Source organism: Callithrix jacchus, chromosome 3 (assembly GCF_049354715.1).
Source record: "Callithrix jacchus isolate 240 chromosome 3, calJac240_pri, whole genome shotgun sequence".
NCBI classification, from domain to species: Eukaryota; Metazoa; Chordata; class Mammalia; order Primates; family Cebidae; genus Callithrix; species Callithrix jacchus.
The window spans coordinates 103,767,195-103,790,572 of record NC_133504.1 but is presented as its reverse complement, the minus strand read 5'-3'; the positions used below and the strand labels follow the sequence as shown (position 1 = coordinate 103,790,572).

Sequence of the window (23,378 nt, the reverse complement as noted above, 5' to 3'; positions counted from 1 at the left end):
AAGGAGAGAGAGGCATTCCTCATATCTCTTCTTAAAAGTACACTAATCCCACAGGGGCTCCACCCTCATGACCTCATCTAATTCCAGTTATCTCTCAAAGGTTCCACCTGCAAATACCATCACGCTGGGGATCAGGGCTTCAATATATTTGGGGAGGACAAAAACATTCAGGCCATTGCACACCTGAACACTGTATTCTTCTTCTTTTTTTTTTTTTTTCTAGAATATCAGAATGGGCACTTGACCTTAGGGAGCACTGTGTTTGGACTTATACATTACTCATGTCAATGTTCTGTTCTGAAAGGAAAAACTGAAAACCTATTTCAAATGGATTCTACTGTATTACTGTAGATGTACCACGTTAGTCTTTATAATGACTATAGCAATAGCTACCTAGTATGGAGAACTTCATATATGTCACATAACGTGGTGAACATTTTGCATATACAATACAATTTAAGATCAACATTCCATTCCAGAGATTAGGAAAACGGAAGCTCAGAGGGATCATGTTACCTTGCAGGTACCTTCTCAGAAGGATGCCAAGACTAAACAGACCCTACCATAAGATTATTAGATATTATCTTCTTGTACACTGTTTGCTACCCCTCCTACCTACATGCCTACAGGCAGCCTTCATCCAGAGCTAAAAGAAAGTGGAATCCAATTGTTTAAAATATATATATTTAGAAACTTAAGAACTCTACCCAAAGTTATCAGGCTATGATAGGTGACATTAAGTTGTAATGTCCACTCTTCTCTTTCTTCCATACTCTGAGACGTTCTCACTAGTACCAGCTTATCTTGTTATGCATCTTACATCAATTCTTATATATGAAGGTCCCTGGGGAATCTTGAGAGCCCTATGGGCCAACATCAAGGCTCACTGAGCTGTATCTTGGTGCTTAATGCCATAAAGAATTTGGAATCAATCTTTATACAGTCCTGGATCACTTAGTGATGGGGATACATTCTAAGAAATGCATTGATAGGTGATTTCATTGTTTTGTGAACATCACAGAGTGTACTTACACAAATCTAGATGGTATAGCCTATGAAACCTTGGTTATATAGTATTGGTGTATTGCTTCTAGGCTACAAACCTGCACAGAAGACTGTAGGTAATTGTAGCACAATGGTAAGTATTTATATATGCAAACATATTTACACATAAAAAAGGTAAAGTAAAAATATGGTATTATAATCTTATGGGACCACTGTTATGTATGTGGTCTGTCAATGACCAAAATGTCATTATGAGGCACATGACTGTAATTTTCTGTAATGTGCATTGCAGGTCAGTCACTTCTGGGAATACTGGATCACAGTACAAGTCCTCTTTTTCCATTGCAACAACAGAAAAATTACTTCAAAATCCATAGACTATTATCTTATTGAGTGTAGCCTCTCATAGAAAAACCTTAAGAGTAATAATATCTACAAAGTGGATCTGTTTCTCATATTACCCTTGTTGCTATGGTAGCATATCCATTTGTTGTATATGGAATGCCATTATTTGCAGTGATCTATATAGCTTGAGTTTTAGATCAATATGCTTTATCAAAGGATATATGTGTTTGTTCTCATCTAGAAACAAATAGACAGAATGTAGTATCCAGTATTGCTTACCCCCCATAAAGGTAAAGTTTCCCCATAATTTACCAATATTCTGAGCAATTTAGTTGCTGACAAATATAACTGGCTATTCAAACATGGGTAAATTGCACTTCCACAGTTATTCATTAGAGCTCCAATAATAATATTTCAGATATTCAGAATCTATAATTTCAGATCCCTACTTAGCTGGATTGCTTTCATTTCTAATTCACAAAGGTATAGAACAGATTTGAGAGGCTGGTTGTGCAAGGTTCAGGGTGAGGTAGAGAAATAGAGGACTTTGCAACTGCCTGAATTTTATACATACACATATACAGTATTACCAGATCTATTTCCGAATAAAGAGACCAGCCTCTCAGTCCCTCTGACAATTGTTATCAGGACTGAATGGCCCTCAGTTTATATCAAGCCTCTTCTCTGAGTTATTGAAGCATCCCATATTATCATCAAGTAAGTAAACATTGTGGTGCCTATAGTTCTTGTCATTATCGTGGAAAATAGCAAGTAGTTCTCATGAGCTTGCACAGGAATGGTGCAAATGACATCTCTTTCATAACAGCAGCCTATCTGCACCATTTTATTTATCTAGCCACACAGATACATAGAAAGATAGGCTATTCCCTTTATGTCTATTGGTAAATTTTCTTTCTAATAACTGCTGAAAACTTCACTCCTATAAGCAGTTAGTTCTGCTGGTTGAAGAAAATAGATACATTATCTGAAGTAATAGATAAGTCTCATTAAGAAGATGAAATAGACTAATTCCCAGCATATCTCCCATACATGGGAAAACTAAATTGTGAAGTAGAGCAGTAACGCATCAATTATCTTTTCTGCATAGAATTAGATGAGTCTCACTGCTACTTTATACCACATTATGTAATTTTTTATAAATAACCATTTATGTCAGAGCACCTCAGTTTGCTGCCTCATTAAAAAAAAAGACAGCTAACACTTCTAGCTTACTAATCAGATTTACTCCTGAAACTACTTAGGAATCAAGGTAGTCTATTTAAAATTTACATGTCTATTTAAGGAATCTTTATTCCTACTAAGGAATCTGTGTTAATATATACCCAAAGAGTTGACGTTTCATTAACCTAAAATAAGATGCTACATATTTAATGATATTACAATTTTAATGAAGATTGGCTTCTACCATCTAAAGTGAAGCGAGCTACCAAAATTTAAAATAAAGTTTTTGGAGATCTTGTGTTAAATAATGACTTATAATCAGTTTAAGTAGTTAATCAGGTTTGCCACATCAAGTTATCATATGTGAAGTGCTCAAAAACAATTCACTTCCTTCAGTAGTTAAATCTCTCATGCTTTTTGTCTATACAATTAATCTGTATTCACTTATTTTCATAGCACAGGAGTTAAGTTAATGAAAGTTTGTATATGAAGAATTTGCTTGCTAAAGTAAATAACAAAATGTAGTACTTATCTGTTTTAATTTATTGACTGTGTGGTAAAAATGAAATACCATAATGACAATAGAAATGCTTTGCAAATTATGAAGTGATATTCTTAAAAAGAAGGATATAGCATGTATGTGTATCCTTGTTTTTGAAAACAGCTTACTTATTAACAGGGAGAAGAAGAAGCATACATTCTAAAGGTTCTGGGTCTAAGATTAATTTCACCCCAGATATGATTCAGAGGGAAAAGGAAGAAAGACAGAAGGAACATTCCAAAATGGGAAAAGTGCTAAAAAGGAAAGCGGCCCCTAAGTGGCAGCTGTAACTCAGCAATCATGACATTGCTATTGTGCTGTATGTTTCACAATCTGTATTTCTTGGTTTGCCCAAGCTTTCCTAACAAAGTGCCACAGACTGGGTGGCGCAAACAATGGAAATTTATTTCTCACAGTTGTTGAGGCTGGAGGACTAAGATCAAACAAGGTTTCAGCAAGGTAGATTTCATTCCGAAGCCTCTTCTCCTGGCATGTAGGGAAGCTGCCATCTTGCTGTGTGCTCACAGGACCTCTTCTTCATGTAAAGGCAGAACAAACATGATGGTGTCTCTTCTTATGAGAGCACTAATCCCTTCAAATCAGGTCCCCATTCTCATGACTTCATCTAACCCTCATTACCTCCCAAAGGCCCCATCTCCAAATACCATTACAATAGGGCTTAGGGCTTCATCACATAAACTTTGGAGGGGCATAAACATTTAGTCCATAATATCATGAGATTGAGTGCTTTTGTTTTTTACATCCATGACAAATCAAGTTAACAAATATTGATTGAGCTAATACAGAAGGAAAGTCACAATGCTTGTGGTATAGTGAATAGGATAAAATACACATTTTAAGATTCCTGTCCTCAAGGAATTTATAGCCTGGATGAGAATACAAGAAGTGCACAAGAAGAAAAACATGCATCAAATGTAAATAATAATTCAGAGTGAAAATGGAGATGTCACAAGGCAGTATATGGTTCAATACTGAATGGGAAGTTGTTGGGAACATGCAGAGGAGATGGAATCTGAGTCCTGAGAGATGGTCCTCATCATAGCAGAAGAGAATGCCCTCTTGTCATTCACTTATTCACTCATTATTTACCAAAGTATATTATGTGTCAGGGGCTAGAAATACAAAATTACTATTGTATAGTATCTGCCCTCAAGAAGGCTAGCATCTAAAAAAGGAAAGAAAACGCCACTAAATTCAAGATCAAGTCTCAGTTCCCTAAATAACTTACAGGTCTTGCTTCTCCAGCATGGGTCTGGTTCTTCCCATATTCGTGCCCAGTCTTAGGGAACTCCGTTCGTCTTTCAGAATGCCTGTCCTTTCTCCCTGTTGCGCCTTTTCACAAGATGTTTCCTCTACCTAGAGTACTTGCTTCCCAATCTCCATGCCATCACACGTCCTGCTAATTCCTAATTTCTCATCTAAGATAACACTTCTTCCAAAATATTGTTCCTAAACTGGCCATCCTTCCAAAACCAAGGTCTGGGGACCTTTGTATGGCGCCTTCCCTCATGCTGCCCCATTCCGAACATGTGACCGCCCTGCAGTGGAACTACACAGTAGGAACAGTTTTGGGATTTTTTTCAACCATATATAGAATCTTTGGCCAGGCGCAGTGGCTCATGCCTGTAATCCCAGCACTTTAGGAGGCCAAGGCAGGTGGATCACCTGAGGTCAGGAGTTTGAGACCAGCCTGGCCAATGTGGTGAAACTCCATGTGTACTAATAATGGAAAAAATTAGCTGTGTGGTGGCAGGCACCTGTAATCCCAGCTACTCAGGCGGTTGAGGCAGGAGAATCGCTTGAACCCAGGAGACGGAGGTTGCAGTGAGCCGGGATCGTGCCACTGCCCTCCAGCCTGGGTGATAGAGCGAGACTCCATCTCACAAAACAAACAAACAAAGAAACCTCATAGCATATTTGGATTCATGATGGAAAGAAGTTTGCAAATAGAATTTACTTTTTTAAATATCTAAAATAAAGAGAAACAAATTGTTCTCCTGTGGTTTTAAGCCAGCTCAAGAAAAGATTGTTATGTTACTATCTAAACACTCTACTAAAAAAAAAATCAAAACACTATTTCAGAATTGTAATAATGCTAATATAATAGATCTAAAAATTATACTTTGCAAAAATACTTTAGACTTTCCATCTAGGAAAATATGGATAAAACAGTAACATTATTATCCCACAGTTGTACTATCATTGATGATCTAACTCACTCTTGGCTGAGAGTTTTCATTAAGTGCACTGAATTTATCCGCCAACTGTAATACCCATATATTCTGAGTTTTTTAAAAATACGCACCAGTGTACAACCTCTAACTTAGATGCTGTTTGCAGCATAAAAGAATTCTCCCGCTATGAAAGCCTGCTAGACTAGTTCTCAGGCCAATGAATTCCTACCTTATATTTAAATTCTCATTCAACTTTTTAAAGGTTTAGAATTTGTGCAAATGCTAAGGAAAATGTTTGTCTCTTCAAAAAGTATCCTTAATCTTCTCTTTCCTAAGGATATGTCAAAGTTGCATATCACAGTCTTTATCCATCCTACATACAGCACACACCTCAGGATCTCACTTATTTTAAAGTTTAATTGTCAGGCAGAAATATGAAAATATATATAAATATGCATGACACATATACAATACACTAAGAAAAATAAGTTAGACTTTATGACACCTTTTCATAAACATGCATTTGAAAGTTTTGCATAAAAGAAATGAAGGGTGACTCTAAACAGAGATGATCATTGCCAGTTTCTCACTGCAGCATGAAATAATTTTTCTCCTTTACCCTATAACCCAAATATCACACTGAGCTTAAGGATGAAGCTGACATTTTAAAAGATCACCAAAAGTGTTCTCTTTCCAATTGCAATTATGCCCTCTATCTCAGTGGGAGCCATCGTCTGGGTCTTCTCAGCTCTCCAGCATCTTTCTGGCTTGCTTTCATTATCCTGATTATCTATTCATTTACCGCCCAGTATTCATTTTATGAAAGATCATGTCTGCCATTTCTATAATGAGTGCTTGACTTTTACTGCCAGCATAAACACATAAAATATATAATAATTAAAGTTCACTAGTCACCAAAGTCTTGAGATCTGTCATGTTACTGATTTGATTTTTCAAGCAATTACTTCTCTGTGAACAGGGTTGATTTTGCCCCCTTAAGCAGTGCAAGACTTATGGTTGAAGGAGATGACTCTAACCTGGAGAGATCAATTTGAATGGGCACCATATATTTCAAGTTTCATTTTCAACCAAATAACATGTCTATAAATTATGATAGCTCTTAGAGCCAACAAAAATTTCATCAATATTTGAACATAAATGTTGTTCTAAATGTTAAAGATTAAACAATGTGGTTTTCAAAACAGTTAGATGTTATTTAATTGTGTAGCTTTTATGGAGAATTGTTTAAGCTCTAAGGAAAAATTAATTGGAGTAACTATGGGAGCCTACATAATGAGGATTGGAAACTTCACAATACGTTGACTTACACTGAGTAAGGACAAGGTTCCAGAACACCACTTCCTTATTTTGACACACTTCCTTGTTTTGATAACATTGGCAAAGTCCCCTGAGTGCCTCATGATAATGAATTCATCTGACGTTTACTCTAATCACAAAGCAATTAATGAACTCATGAGATATTCATGTGGCTCTCTGGGGACATAAGGATGTGTTATACAAAGTGTAATGTTTGTAAATTGATACAATGGAACACATGTTAGCCAAGGGACTTGAGTAGTAGACTCTGGGTTTATAAAGAAGCAGGAAAAAAAAGAGGCAGCTTCCACTTATACAGGTTTTCTTTAGAGGTAATAAAGATCTTGATGGTGTATTCAAAAAAAGTACAGAAGCGGGAAGTCTTGAGTTTGAAAGCAGAATGTGTCACTCTCCAGCCATGTGGCCTTTGGAAATTTTTCTTCACCTCTGAGGCTCAATCTCCTCAGCTGTAAAAGGATAATTAGTAATATCAGACTTCCTAAATCCTTTTACAAGAGTAAGAGGTACAGGGTCAAAGGGAGGAGGGGGGTTGAAGTGATTAATCAGTCAATCAATATCATTCCTCCCTCACAAGGTTAAGAAGTAAATCAAATATACACTGTTTTTGAAAAGTCCTTTATAAACTGCAGCATCATGCATGCATTTACTTTTGCTATTCTTTTGGAAAATAGGTACTCTGAATAAAGTTCACAGGTTTTTTTCCCCCATACACAGAATGAATGCCTCAGGAAGACACTAGTAACTACATGAGAACATAGACATTATTTTCTGGATAAACCAGATCTGACCAATAAAGTACTTTATCAAATTTCTTTTTTCAAATTTCAAAGTGAGATATCAGGTTTGAAACAACACAGGAAATTTCTCTTTTTAAACAGGTCTCTGCTATGCAGCAGGCTTCACCAATAACTGAGTTTGTAATTAAATCCAGCCTGTGTATTCAGCCCTCGAGAGGGGAGCTGGGCAAGCCACTTCACCTCACTGCCAGCAGTTAAATGTGATTCCATCTACCAGATCCTCTCCAGCACTAACACGCTGTCATTCTCATTAAGCACGTGTAGTAATTCTTTACCAACTCTAAAAACTTCTAATTAATTTACAGTATTTCAGGTCACACATAGTTAAAAACCATTTTTATATCTTTGATGAAAAGAGACACCAACTTTTCTGCCTCAGTTGTCTTACTCATTCTTAGTAATAATACTTCCCTGGAATTTCTTTTTATAGGAGTATAGTATCTGCTCATATTGCCTTGACTTCAGGCTCAAGCTCCCATTGCATAGACAATGATTCAGCAAATGCAACCTTCAGAAGACAAATACTACCTAGTCTTGAATAAGTGAACCAGTCACTCTTTTGCAACATGGGAACTTCTAATCTCAGAATAAACTCTCAGATATATATTATAATATAATCAGAAAACCAAAGAAATTCAAAATTCACCTGAAGGACTATGCTGCCATTGTTAATATACAGTGCGTATGTGAAATTTTCTCAGCATGCTGAAATGTAGACTCAACACATGATCACTCTGTACTCACTTAAAGATGCACACATGATAACAGATATTACTACCTGTTAATTAATACATATTAATACACTACTGAAAGAGCACTGGAATAGGAGTCACCATCTCTGCTTCTAAAACAGACTCTTACTTTCCAATGATGGGACTTGCAAGATCACACAAGCCCTCTCAACTTCAATATCTTTACGAGTGAAATAAGAACTTGTTGACTTATAGAGTTATTTTCTCTGAGGTTTCCAAAATAGGTCAGAAACTGTAGCCAGAAGGCTATTCTGGCACCTGGCCTGTTTTTACAAATAAACCCCACTTCTTTACTTACTTTCTATGGCTGCTTTCACACTACACAGGCAGAGTTGAGTAGCTGTGATGGACACCATGTGATCCACAAACTCTAAAATATTGGCTATCTGACCCTTAACAAAAAAAAGTTTGCTGACCCCTAGTCTAAAAGATGATAGTTATGAATTTGTTTGAAATACCATGAGGTGCTATTAACCTATATGATAGAAACTCTTCGTGGATTGGAATTAAGCAACTGGCATTTGGCTCAACTAGCTAGAAGAAATAGTTAAAAGTTTGATTTAAACAGAAGAAATAGCTCCTAATAGTCTCCCTTAGGCTATTTGGTATTACTGAAGTATTAGATGTTATCAATAAATATTTGTTGCATTGAATGTTACCAACTGATCACTAGGAGATTTTGCTCAAGAAAAATAATTGATTGGTGACTGATTCACAGGAAGTTGATAGAATTGGTTTTCACAACTCTGATATTCAATTTGTAATATTAGATATGCCAATCAAAGTGCCACTATACTTACTTGTTTAAATCTAAATCTTTGAGAAGTGCTTTTGTTCTGATGCAAGTTTACCTACATTTTCCAAAGCTAGGATGAAAGAAATGATGAATGAATGAAAAACCTATTGAGCTCAAGTATTTTCTGAAAATCATCTGCATACTGTTATTAATATTTTCTCAGTAACCATGGAGAGGAAAATTTTGTGAAAACCCAGAAAATGAATTTAATAATATGTGTATTCTGAGCCAAAAGAGATCTATTCAGCGTGTGGGAAAAAAAATAATTTTTTTCGGATATTTCAAAATTTCTTTCTCAGTAACAACTGTTATTAAACAGTATTGGGTAATGGGACTCTCTCCTAAATATTTTTTTTTTAATTTTGGTTGTATAAAATTCATAAGTAGGTACTGATAAAATATTTTTTAAATATTAAAATGATTATTTTATCCTCGTGAATTTCTACCTCTAAGTTGCCTTCCAAATTGAAGAAATACTTACAAGGTCTCATATCACAGAGTTTCTGTCATTAAATAGCTAGAATTATCTTTCGCTATGACAGGGCAAGAAGCTTGAAGACCTAGAATGTAAGAAGGATATTCAGGAGAGAAAAGGAAGCCTTACATCTTCTGGCCAGAGGATTCTAACAGAGAGGTCAGGAGAAGAGAAGGGCAAGAAGAGGGCATTAGATAGATTTAAAGGCACAACAAGGGTAAAAGACTTAATGCTTCTCTTCCCATTAGGGTCTCTGGGGGAATTCACAGGGCACACCAGGCTCTTTAACAACAGAGAAGACCTCAGCTCATTCAGAAGGCAGAGCAACAGGGTCAGGAAGCAGCACAGGTTCTACCATCATTCTCAGGCCTCCCTTTCTTTCCTGTGCACACCCATGCTGAGTTAGAGCATGTAAACCTGCCTTGGGACCCTCCACAGTGAATAACAAGGTGAGGTCATAATACTGCATAGAGGGCTACAGAATTGTCAGGGGGTGGATAAAAATGACAGCAGAGGTTCAGAAGGATTTAGAGCACCCAAAAACAAAGGAGGCTGAGTCAGCAGGGAGGAGCCCGTAAGCCCTCCATTCGCCAACATGTAGCACCTGGAGCCTCTGCAGACTCTAGCAGCAGTCAGCTATTAACCTCTAAAACTGAACCCAAGCCCATCCAAATTCAAAGGAGAGCTGCCAAAGAAAATTCAAGGACCTGCAAGAGACCAGCCACTGCCTTTTCCCTAAATCCCCAATTTCAGGGATACAATGCTGTCTTCCATAAATCTTGATGTCATCTTGGAAAAAGAGCAAGGGAAAAGAGAAGAAATGGGAAGGATTGAGTAATTCTCTTAAGTAGATTGAGCTAAAGCTAGAGACATGTTAATTTATTAGATGAGATTAAATTTTAAATCATATTGGGCTAAATTTAGTTTTTTTCCCTCTGCTCAGTAGGCACAGTCCTCTTGAGGAAGATCAATTAAGTTATAGAGAAAAGCTACATTTTCTTTGCATACTCAAATTGTAGTATGAATAAATTTGTAATCATGCTATAATTATATTGTTTGGTTTAGAGGAAACATATTGATAATAATTTTACTCAGGGTCTAAGAAATCTCTGAAACTAAAGAAGATAGCTTTTCTCTGCATACTTACATATTAGAGGGTGCGTGAGGTAATAGAGAGAAATGTGCTAGAAGGCAGACCTGAGTTCTAAGCCCAACTCAACGATTTACTATCTGTGTGAGCAATTAAAAAAGCCATTTGAACTTTACAGCCATGAGACTGTGTTTTCAATGTGAAAAATCTAGGGAATCATTATTCTATCTTACTCAGTGTCTTTATCTGTAAAATGGGAAAGGGAAACACACAGGAAAGAAATAATGTCTGCAACCTTTTTCCATTTTAAGAGTTTATGGCATAAACTTTCTGCATCTAGGAAGCAGGAAAAGTCTGATTAATCCTGAATTATTTTTTAATAGAAATGACTAAAATGGCAGGTGTCATTTTTCTTAGATAACCAGTAACCAGTAACATTTTTACAGTTTGGTTTAGTATGAATTCACCTACGGGCCGTGATTCCAGAAAAGTTTGAGAGGAACTTACTGACAGCTACGATATTTAAAAACACAATCAGAGTGACCTATGTGGGATTAGAAATTTGCATCCAACTTTTGGCAACCTGTTTTGTAGCAAATAAATTAATTTGAAAATCAGTTCCTAGAGTAGTGATTAAAAATGGTAAGTGATCAAAAATTAATGTGAGTCTCAAACACAAATGAGACTATTATCTTCAAAGTGAGTAAAAAGTTCTTCAAGATGAATGTCTAAATTTGTCGGATTGCTTTCATTTTAATATGAAAGAAGGGTCTTTTGATTTTGCTACTGCCTTCCCCTGAAATTTGCTCATTTTTACCAATAAAGAGCTCAATGCATGCAGGACTGATCTATTAGCCATTTTCAAATTGCAGTTAGGTTTTATGGACTTCTAAAATGTTTCTGTTCAATGAGATCACAAATGTTTTAATATTTTGGATGAAAAAGGGAAAGGAGATATCCTTGTCAGTGAATCAATCATTCATTCATCATATGGGCATATAATTCTCCATTAAAAAGTATACACCGGAACAGGTCCAAAGAAAGAACAGTAGTCATACATGTGACCATAGTAAGTCTTGCTTTATTGTTGCAGTAGCCTTCCACGTGCCAAGCAATGAGTGTTTCACGCATCTTGCTCACTGAGACCTTTATGTGTGGCCTCATTAATTCACAGCACAACAATCCTCAAAAGTAAGTGCTGTTATGCATCGCCATGGGGTAAAAATGGCAGGCATTTTTCTGACTACACTCCAAAAAGAGATTTTAGCCATCCAATTGTTCATCACTGTCTAATAGCTGAATTTATTTCTAATAGTTTAAGTCTTTACAGCCCCAAGAAGTCTATATACTTCACTTCAATCCTACAGATTAACTATAAGCACAGTAACTCTTTGCTCTCTATGAGCAAAGACTGCCATCTTGTGGAAATTGCACACCAAACTGAACATTATCATTTCATTAATTCAAAAGTTTTTCTTGTATTCATTAAGAATTTTGCAACTCGATCTTTGCTTTCACAGACACACACACACACATTGTTGCTTGTAATTACAAGGTACAACTTTGCTTTAGGTGTTTTTCAAGTTTCATTTAAAAGGCCCAGTGCTCTCCCGTAGCTGGGACTACAGGCGCTCGCCACCATGCCCAGCTAATTTTTGTATTTTTGGTAGAGATGGGGTTTCACTATGTTGACCAGGATGGTCTGGAGCTCCTGACCATAATCGCTTGAACCCGGGAGGCAGACGTTTCAGTGAGCCGGTATCACACTACTGTACTCCAGCCTGGCGACAGAGTGAGACTGTCTCAAAGAAAAGGGGGAGGCAGTGCTTTGGGAAGATTTGAAGAGAACGTATTTCTTTGATTATTATAAGAATTCATCCTGTTCATCTTTCAGGCAGTGCATTATATTTTACCGTACTTGCTTTACCTAATCTTTAAATTGGGATTTTGTTAAAGAATAAAAAGGAGGCCGTGGTGAGTTCTTCCTGATAGAAATTCCAGGAGCACTAGATTTTGTAGCAAAATGTTATGACAGAACTCTGGACTTAGAGAACACTTTCTTTCCCTTCTGTCATTTGTTCCCATGCCAGCCTGTATTCCTGGAATCTGTTTTCTGGGGTGACTGAGGAATCATATGGTTCCAATTGCTCTGTACATCCCCAAATATGGGATCTGCCTGCAGTGCCCTAGCCACTTGTGCTACAGTGAGCATAAAAGAAACCATACGAGATCTTTGTGGCATAGTGGTACTTGAAGCACCTAGAGAAGGTGTTTCCTTTTGTCCCCTCAGTGAACTCCTATTGCCCAGCTGGCTGAACCTAAAAATTCTGCAATTAAATAATCTTTGTTTGTTTGCTCGTTTGTTTGTTTAAGGCTTTTGATTCCTGTTAGAATTGAAATAGGTGAGGTATAGTTCAATCTTTATTTTTTTTTAATATTTTATTGCACTTTAGGTTCTGGGGTACATGTACAGAACATGCAGGATTGTTGACTAGGTACATACATGACAATGTGTTTTGCTGCCTCCATCCCCCCCATCACCTATATCTGGCATTTATCCCCATGTTATCCCTCCACAACTTCCTACCCCCACTGTCACTCCCCTAGTCTCCCCCAACAGACCCCAGTGTGTGATGCTTGCCTCCCTGTGTCCATGTGTTCTCATTGTTAAACACCAACCTTTGAGTGAGAACATGCAGTGTTTGATTTTCTGTTCTTGGTTCAGTTCATGTCAAAGGACACGAACTCATCATTTTTTTGTGGCTTCATAGTATTCCATGGTGTATATGTGCCACATTTTCCTTGTCCAGTCTATCATCGATGGGCATTTGGATTGGTTCCAGGTCTTTGCTATTGTAAACAGTGCCACAATGAACATATGTGTGTATGTGTCTTTATAATAGAATGATTTATAATCCTTTGGATATATACCCAGCAATGGGATCGCTGGGTCAAATGGAATTTCTATTTCTAGGTCCTTGAGGAATCTCCACACTGTCTTCCACAATGGTTGAACTAATTTACACTCCCACCAAAACAGTGTAAAAGTGTTCCTATTTCTCCACATCCTCTCCAGCATCTGTTGTCTCCAGATTTTTTAATGATTGCCATTCTAACTGACGTGAGATGCTATCTCAATGTGGTTTTGATTTGCATTTTTGTAATGACCAGTGATGAGCATTTTTTCATATGTTTGTTGGCCTCATATATGTCTTCTTTTGAAAATTGTCTGTTTATGTCCTTCACCCACTTTTGAATCGGTTTGTTTGTTTGTTTCTTGTAAATCTGTTTTCATTCTTATAGATTCTGGATATTAGCCCTTTGTCAGATAGGTAGATTGCCAACATTTTTTCCCATTCTTTTGGTTGCCAATTCACTCTAATGATTGTGTTTTTTGCTGTGCAGAAGCTGTGGAGTTTAATTAGATCCCATTTTTCTATTTTGGCTTTTGTTTTCATTGCTTTTGGTATTTTAGTCATGAAGTCCTTGCCTATGTCTATGTCCTGAATGGTTTCGCTTATGTTTCTTCTAGGGTTTTTATGATGTTAGGTCTCATGTTTAAGTCTTTAATCCATCTGGAGTTAATTTTAGTGTAAGGTGTCAGGAAGGGGTCCAGTTTCTGCTTACTGCACATGGCTAGCCAGTTTTCCCAACACCATTTATTAAACAAGGAATCCTTTCCCCATTGCTTGTTTTTGTCAGGTTTGTCAAAGATCAGATGGTTGTAGATGTGTGGCATTGACTCTGAGGTCTCTGTTCTCTTCCATTAATCTATATCTGCTTTGGTACTAGTACCATGCTGTTTTGATTACTGTAGCCTTGTAGTATAGTTTGAAGTTAGGTAGCATGATGCCGCCAGCTTTGTTCTTTTTGCTTAGAATTGACTTAGCTATGCAGGCTCTCTTTTTGTTCCACATGAAGTTTAAGGTGGTATTTTTCAGTTCTGTGAAGAGGGTCATATGTAGCTTGATGGGGATAGCATTGAATCTATAAATTATCTTGGACAGTATGGCCATTTTCACAATATTGACTCTTCATAACAATGAGCATGGAATGTTTTTCCATCTGTTTGTGTCCTCTGGTTTGTAGTTCCCCTTGAAGAGGTTCTTTACATCTTTTGTTAGTTGTATTCCTAGGTATTTTATTCTCTTTGTGGCAATTGTGAATGGCAATTCATTCTTGATTTGGCTCTCTTTAAGTCGGTTATTGGTGTATAGGAATGCTCATGATTTCTGCACATTGATTTTGTATCTTGAGACTTTGCTGCAGTTGCTTATCAGTTTCAGGAGATTTTGGGCAGAGACAATGGGGCCCTTTAAATACACAATCATGTTGTCTGCAAATAGAGACAATTTGACTTTCTCCTTTCCTAATTGAATACCCTTTATTTCTTTTTCATGCCTGATTACTCTGGCTAGAACTTCCAATACTATATTGAATAGGAGTGGTGAGAGAGGGCATCCTTGTCTAGTGCCAGATTTCAAAGGGAATGATTCCAGTTTTTGCCCATTCAGTATGATATTGGCTGTGGGTTTTTCATGAATAGCTTTTATTTTGAGATACATTCCGTCAATACCCAGTTTATTGAGAGCTTTTAGCATTAAGGGCTGTTGAATTTTGTCAAAGGCCTTCTCTGCATCTATTGAGATAATCATGTGGTTTTTGTCTTTGGTTCTCTTTTTGTGATGGATTATGTTTATACACTTGCATATATTGAACCAGCCTTGCATCTCCAGGAGGAAGCCTACTTGATCATGGTGGATAAGCGTTTTGATGTGCTATCGCAATTGGTTTGCCAGTATTTTATTGAAGATTTTTGCATCTATGTTCATCATGGATATTGGCCTGAAATTTTCTTTTCTTGTTGAGTCTCTGCTAGGTTTTTGTATCAGGATGATGTTGGTCTCATAAAATCATTTGGGAAGGGTTCCCTCTTTTTGGTTTGTTTGGAATACTTTAAGAATGAGTGATGCCAACTCCTCTTTGTACATCTGGTAGAATTTGGCTGTGAACCCATCTGGACCTGGGCTTATTTTTTGGTTGGTAAGCTATTAATTGCTGCCTCAACTTCAGCCCATGTTATTGGTCCATTAGGAGTTTCAACTTCTTCCTGGTTTAGGCTTGGGAGGATGCAAGTGTCCAGGAATTTAAACATTTCTTCCTGGTTTACTGGTTTATGCACATAGAGTTGTTTGTAGTAATCTCTGAGGGTAGCCTGTATTTCTGTAGAATCCGTGGTGATATCCTTTTTATGGTTTTTTATTACATCTATTTGATTCTTCTCTCTTTTCTTTTCTATTAATCTGGCTAGAGGTCTGTCTATTTTGTTGATCTTTTCAAAAAAACAGCTCCTTTTTGATTTTTTGAAGGATTTTTTATGTCTCTATCTCCTTCAGTTCTGCTCTGATCTTAGCTATTTCTTGTCTTCTGCTAGCTTTTGAGTTTTTCTGATCTTGCTACTCTAGCTCTTTCTATTTTGATGATAGGGTGTCAAGTGTAGATCTCTCCAGCTTCTCATGTGGACATTTATTGCTATAAATTTCCTTCTGGACACTGCTTTAAATGTGTTCCAGAGATTCTGATACATTGTGTCTTCATTCTCATTAGTTTTGAAGAACATCTTTATTTTGGCTTTCATTTCATTGTTTATTCAGTCAACATTCAAGAGCCAGTTGTTCAGTTTCCCTGAAGTTGTGCACTTCTGAGTTAGCTTCTTAGTCCTGAGTTCTGTTTTGATTGCACTATGGTCTGAGAAACTGTTATGATTTCCATTCTTTTGTATTTGCTGAGGAGTGATTTACTTCCAATTATGTGGTCAGCTTTAGAGTAGGTATAATGTACTGCTGAGAAGAATGTATATTCTGTGGATTTAGGATGGAGAGTTCTGTAAATGTCTATTAGGTTTGCTTGATTCAGAGCTGAGTTTATGTTCTGGATATCCTTGTTAATTTTCTGTCTTGTTGATATGTCTAATATTGACAGTGGAGTGTTAAAGTCTCCCACTATTATTGTATGGGAGTCTAAGTTTCTTTGTAGGTCATTCAGAACTTGCTTTATGTATCTGGGTGCTCCTATATTGGGTGCATATATATTTAGGATCATTAGCTCTTCTTGTTGCATTGATTCTTTTACCATTATGTAATGCCCTTCTTTGTCTCTTGATCTTTGTTGTTTTGTCTATTTTATCGGAGACTGGGATTGCAACTCCTGCTTTTTGTTTTTTCGCTCTCTATTTGCCTTGTGACTATTCCTCCATCCCTTTATTTTGAGCCTATGTGTGTCCTTGTATGTGGCATGAGTTTCCTGCATACAGCACACCAATGGGTTTTGACTTTTTATCCAATTTGCCAGTCTGTGTCTTTCAATTGGGGCATTTAGCCCATTTACATTTAAGGTTAATATTGTTATGTATGAATTTGATCTTCAATTCTGATGATGTTTTGCCCATTAGTTTATGCAGCTTCTTCATTGTGTGGATGCTTTTTACCATTTTGTATGTTTTTGGAGTAGCTGGTACTGGTTGTTCCTTTCTATGTTTAGTGCTTCTTTCAGGAGTTCTTTTAAGGCAGGCCTGGTGGTGAAATCTCTCAGCAATTTCTTGTTTGTAAAGGATTTTATTTCTGCTTCACTTGTGAAGCTTATTTTGGCTGGATATGAAATTCTAGGTTGAAAGTTCTTTTCTTTAAGGATGTTGAATATTGGCCCCCAGTCTCTTCTGGCTTGTAGAGTTTCTGCTGAGAGATCCACTATGAGTCTGATGGACTTCCCTTTGTGGGTAACCTGACCTTTCTCTCTGGCTGCCCTTGGCATTTTTTTCCTTCATTTCAACCCTGGTGAATCTGAGGATTATATGCCTTAGGGTTGTGCTTCTTGAGGAATATCTTTGTGGTGTTCTCTGTATTTCCTGGACTTGAATATTGGCCTGCCTTGCTATGTTGGGGAAATTCTCCTGCATAATATCCTGAAGAGTGTTTTCCAGCTTGGATTCATTCTCTCCATCACATTCAGGTACACCTATCAAACATAAATTAGGTCTTTTCACATAATCCCATATTTCTTGTAGGCTTTGTTCATTTCATTTTCACTTTTTCTCTAATCTTGCCTTTTCATTTTATTTCATTGAGTTGATCTTCAATCTCTGATATCCTTTCTTCTTCTTGGTCGATTACACTATTGAAACTTGTGTATGCTTCATGAAGTTCTCATGTTGTGTTTTTCAGCTCAATTAAGTCATTTATATTCTCTAAGCTGTTTATTCTCATTAGCATTTTGTCAAACCTATTTTCAAGGTTGTTAGTTTCTTCACTTTGGGTTAGAACATGTTTGTTTAGCTCAGAGAAATTTGTTATTACCCACTTTCTGAAGCCTATTTCTGTCAATTCACCAGACTCGTTCTCCATCCAGCTTTGTTCCCTTGCTGGTGAGGAGTTGTGTTCCCTGGGAGGAGGAGAGGCATTCTGGTTATGGGTGTTATCATCCTTTTTGCATTGGTTTCTTCCCATCTTTGTAGATTTATCACCCTGTGGTCTTTGTGGTTTGTGACTTTCAGACTGGGTCTCTGAGTAGATGTCCTATTTGTTAAAGATGAGGTTATTTCTTTCTGAGTTTTCATTTTCCTTCTAACAGTCTGGACTCTCTGCTGTAGGACTGCTGGAGGTCCACTCCAGACCCTACTTGCCCGGGGATCACCTACAGCGGCTGCAGAACAATAAGGGTTGCTGCCAGTTTCTTCTTCTTTTATTTTCATCCCAGCATACCCACCAAATGTCAACCTGAGCTCTACTTTATGAGGTGTCTCTTTGCATATATGGGGGTAGGGGAGCTGCTTGAGGAGATAGTCTGTCCCTTATAGGAGCTCAAGTGTTGAGCTGTGAGTTCCATTGTTCCGTTCAGAGCTGCTAGTCGGGTATGTCTAGGTCTGCTGCAGCGGAACTCATAACCACCTTTTTTTCTCAGGTGCTCTGTCCTGAAAAGGTAGGGCTTTATTTGTAAGCTCTGAGGTGCTGCTGCCTTTTTTCAGAGTTGACCTGCCCAGAAAGGAGGTAGCCTAGTCATAGTCTGCCAGTAGAGGTGTTGCTGAGCTGCCATGGGCTCTGTGCAGCTGCTGTGTGAATTTCCTTGCAGTTTTGTTTATAGAGGTATAGTTAGAACTGCCTCAGTAATGGCAGTCTACCTCAGTAATGGAGGACTGCCTCTGTACTGGCAGTCTGCCTTAGTAATGGCAGATTGCCTCAGTAATGGTGGATTGCCTTGGTAACAGAGAATTGCCTTGGTAATGGTGGACTGCCTCACTAATTGTGAACTGCCTCAGTAATGGTGGACGGCCTCGGTAGTGGTGGATGACTTCAGTAATGGCAGTTGTCCTTTCCCCCCCTCGCCAGAACTGGACCATCCCGGGTCCAGCTGTGCTTGCTGTGAAACTCTCAATCCAGAGCATTTCAGATTGCTAGTCTTTGTAGGGGTGGGACTGGCTGAGCCAGATCACCTGGCTTCCTGTTTCACCCCCTTTTTTTCAGTTGAACAGGCTACTCTGTCTCCCAGGTGTTCCAGGCGCCAGTTGAAACAGCCACCCAGATTTGTGTGAGATTTTGTGTGGAGACCTGCTGTGACAGCTGAAACAGACATGCTGGAAACTCATGGTGCTTTTCCACCTGGGAATCACCTGGTCTGTAGGCAGTAAAAACTCATTTGGAAATGCAGTGATCACTCACTGTCTGCATTCTCGCTGGGAACTGCACTCCAGAGATGTTCCTATTCGGCCATCTTGGATCTTTCCTCAAGCCTATCTCTTAGCACAAGAGAAGGGCAGTTGGTCTTCTGGCTTCTTGAAGACTGGCCTGTCCTGGAAATCCCACCTGGGCCACAGGCCTGCCAGGCTGAGGATCAAGTCTTCTGGGAAAGGGACTTGCCAGGCTCTGGGACAGGCTTGGAAGGCCCAATATTTATTTTTAAGGCCAAAATATTTTCCAGGTTTAGAAAAAATAAGGAGACAAAAGTAAACAAATAAAGGTCCCCAAATACCACTGAGAAGAAAGTGTAGGCAGTAAATCAGTTCGTGAATGAAATAAGGAATAAACATGTACTGAGGGAATTTAAAAAATGGTTTCATAGTGTCACTTAAGCCACTCTGGTGGAATGTACAGTCGTGGTTTAGAATAAATTTTGTACCCAAGGAAATGTCTGGAAGTCATTCTTCAGATCTTTATTAAATGGATAGATGAACAAGACAGGAAATGAATAAATTAGAAAACAGCATCAATCATAAGAAAAAAGAATAGGATCTGAGATCAGGGTTTAGGATTAATTTACCAAAAGCTGTGTCGAGTATATTCCATCAATAAATATGCACCTGATTTGTAGTAGGCAATATGGAGGATAATGAGTACACAGTCTAGAAAATGGAACAGACTACTCAAGTAATTATAAATTATGATAAATGCTATAAAGAAAAATTCTTACACTTTCACAGAGTATTAGTTTGTTCTCTCACTGCTGTGAAGAAATACCAAAGCCTGGGTCATTTATAAAGAAAAGAGGTTTAATTGACTCACAGTTCCCCATGGCAGGGAAGACCTCAGGAAACTTACAATCATGGCAGAAGGCATGTCTTCACAGGGCAGCAGGAGAGAGAATGAGTGCTGAGCAAAGGGGAAGTCCCTTATAAAATCATCAGCTCTCTTGAGAACTTACTATCACAAGAACAGCATGAGGAAACCACCCCTGTGATGTAATTGTCTCTACCTGGTCCCACACTTGACACCTGGAGATTATTACAAGGTCAGATTTCTGTGAAGACACAGAGCCGAACCATAGCACATGGCTACTAAGCAATATGGTGTCATGCAAATAAGGAAAACAGGATCTCATTTTGTGCCCAGATATATTCTCATTAAGCAAGTGTTGCTGTGGTTGCCTTTTATAACTACAAGTACTTATAAACACAAATTTAAGAAGAATTATTTGTTCAAAGATGACTAAATTTTTCCTTCAAGGTATTCAATGGTGCTCTGACTACCTAGAGTGTTTAGGTGGGCAAATACCTAAGTGGTGTACCATTACGTTTTATTATTATGGTAAAAATGCTTAACATGAGTGCTAATTCTACTAACAAAATTTCTAATGTACAATACAGTATTGTTAACTATAGGTACAATGTTGTACAATAGTTTTCTAGAACGTTTTTCTCTTGCATAACTGAAGCTTTATACCTATCGATTAGCAGTGTCAACATCATTTAAGTTATATTCATGAATAGGCCAAGAAATAATTTTGATACCGTGATTATATCTTTGTCTGTTGCCTATCACAGTGCTGGAAATTTCTACAAGTAGTTGCCTCTTTAAATAAAAAGATTATTTCCCATGTATATTTCTTAAACCTGCTACTCGGAGAGTGGGAAAGGGAATGAAAGTCATAAGTTTGGGAAATGCTGAGTTAAAAAAAAATCATGCAGTTTTCTTTTCTGCTGGTCTCCTTAGAACCTTTAATAGGCTGACATCTTTGTAAATTCCCAAGGGTGTGTTTCTCATAATTAATAACCACAAAGTCCTTTTCTTACAGAGGCCTTCTAGGTACCAGTTTGCTGTGAAATGCACTTTTGGAAATTCAAAAAATGTAAATGGCTTTGTCTGGGATGGAGGCTGGAATAAGGGTGACATATAACCCATTAATATTCATAATCACTTTAGTAAATTCAATTAATCAAATTAATTGCCCTTCTAGAAACACTCTAGAAAGATACATTTCATAAGGAGCATGGAAAAAAAGTTCGGGTTGTGGGGGAGGTTTCAGTACAGTCTCAGTCCTGGAGTGCCCACACGAGGCATCAGAGCTGAGGCTGTGAAAGGGTCTCGGGGAGATGACAGGGATGTGAGACCAATGCTCCAGCAAAGCCTCCAGGGCGGGTCTCACTCTTGTTTAACTCAGGTTAAACATCGACCCCACTTCCAATGCACAAATTCTTCTTCCCTTTATCATGTTGCTTGTTCTTCTAACCACGGGGATGTCATGAAACAGGTAAAAAGGTCACTGAAAGTGAGTAATTTACTCCTTCCAGATTGACTCCATTCGCCTCTCTTAAGTTTTAAGTAGTCTCACCCCAAATAATCCAAGACCTTGGACAAGAGTACAAATATGGGTTCACATACCCTAAGTCTAATTATGTAAAAATTAGACATTAAACTAAAACCTGTTATATATAATATACTCCATGTTTTTATCTGGACAGATCTACCTTCATGACCCCTAGGAAGCCAGGTTCAAGTTTCTATATGAGTAGCCAGGAGGTCTACACTGACCATTGACCCAGGAGCGCAGGGCTCTGGGGCCCTCTCCTTCCACCTGCAGCTCCATGTTGCACACTGAAGTGTCTCCTACACAAAGTTGTATGCACCTGAGCTCACCCATCTGAGCTCTATCTAGACTCTACAAACTCCGCCCTGTAGAGCTATGGTGCACCCATGGCCATAGATCTTCTGCCAGGAGAGCAACCCTGGGAATAGGCCCAGCAGGCCCTGGAAGAGCACTAAGCTGTTTGTCCAGGAAATTCCAGGGAACCCAGAGGAGGATGCACAGTCTGTACAGGCACACTGCCATGACCTGATCTTCCTTGCCCTGTGAAAAAGGGCACAGCTGGAGGAGGGCCACAGCTAGGCCAGTCTCAGGTAGAGCCTAAGAAGCACTGGGAATTGAGAATAATTCCTGTAAGAAAAACACACTTTAAACAGCTGCAGTCTGCAGCTACCCTCACACTCTGAGGAGGGGATAAACAAGAAGCAGAAGAAAAAGAAGAGGGTTTTTCCTATTTGAATTTAACTACTTCTGAAAGCCTCTAGTCAGCTTTTCTTCTTGTTTTCTAAGGTAAGATTAATTCCCCTTTGGCATTAAAAGAGAAACTAGATCAGTTGTGCGGAAAACCAAAAAAAGATGTATTTTATCAACTTGAAACTTGTCCCAAGGCTTTCTCTCACACTGTGTTAAATAATAGGTCCTCTTAATTGAATTTCTTTGTGTGTAGCATATGCTAGGTGACATTATGCCAGCATCTTGCTCTAAGCAGCAAAACGTTCTTTATAAAAGCATTAAGATCTAGAGTCTCACTCTGGATGTAGGGAAGGGACACAGAACTGCAGCAGCTTGAAAGCATATAAAATCAGTGCCTCTGAAATGTGATTGTGAAATAAACCAGAGGGAAATATTTAGAATTATACGATGAAACAAAAAAAAAATAGAAAGAAAAGGAGAGAGGAAGATGAGAGGGTAGATGGGTAAAGAGAGATGAAAGCTATGTGGTGCAATGCTGCCTGTAAAATCAAAGCAATGATGACTTCCGTTTCCTAGCATTCCATCTACAAGCTGATTTCTATATTCATTTCTCCTCGACAGCCACCATCCTACAGAGGTGGGATTATAAATGGATGTGTTGTGAACCAGGCCAATAACTGTGTCTGTAATAACACATGCTTGTGTTCTTTATCCCAAGGATCCTGGAGCTTCAGCAGAATGGTGACATGGACCTCCTGAAGCACAAATGGTGGCCTAAGAATGGCCAGTGTGATCTGTACTCCTCAGTGGACACAAAGCAGAAAGGAGGCGCCCTGGACATAAAGAGCTTTGCAGGGGTTTTTTGTATCCTGGCTGCCGGAGTTGTGCTCTCCTGCTTCATAGCCATGCTGGAGACGTGGTGGAACAAGAGGAAAGGCTCCCGGGTTCCATCAAAAGAGGTACTTGATTGAGAGCTTTGGCTCTAAATTGAATCAACAAGCAGGCTGCATTTCCAGGGAGGACAATCCCAGGGAGGGGGTGGTCCTTGTTTCTTCTTTCTTTGAGGATTAAAAATGAAGATGTGAAATATAAAAATTGG

General features: G+C 38.3%; 1 protein-coding gene across 5 annotated transcripts in view; it reads left to right on the top strand.

Annotated features, from left to right (window-relative positions):
- The window catches only part of GRID2 (glutamate ionotropic receptor delta type subunit 2), a 1,554,413-nt gene that overhangs the window by 1,490,435 nt on the left and 40,600 nt on the right, over positions 1-23,378 (top strand). For all 5 annotated transcript variants that reach the window (XM_035294542.3, XM_035294543.3, XM_002745586.7 and 2 more), the window contains one exon: positions 22,998-23,238. In XM_035294542.3, the coding sequence (XP_035150433.1) occupies positions 22,998-23,238 (241 nt within the window). The remainder of the gene's footprint in view (positions 1-22,997; positions 23,239-23,378) is intronic.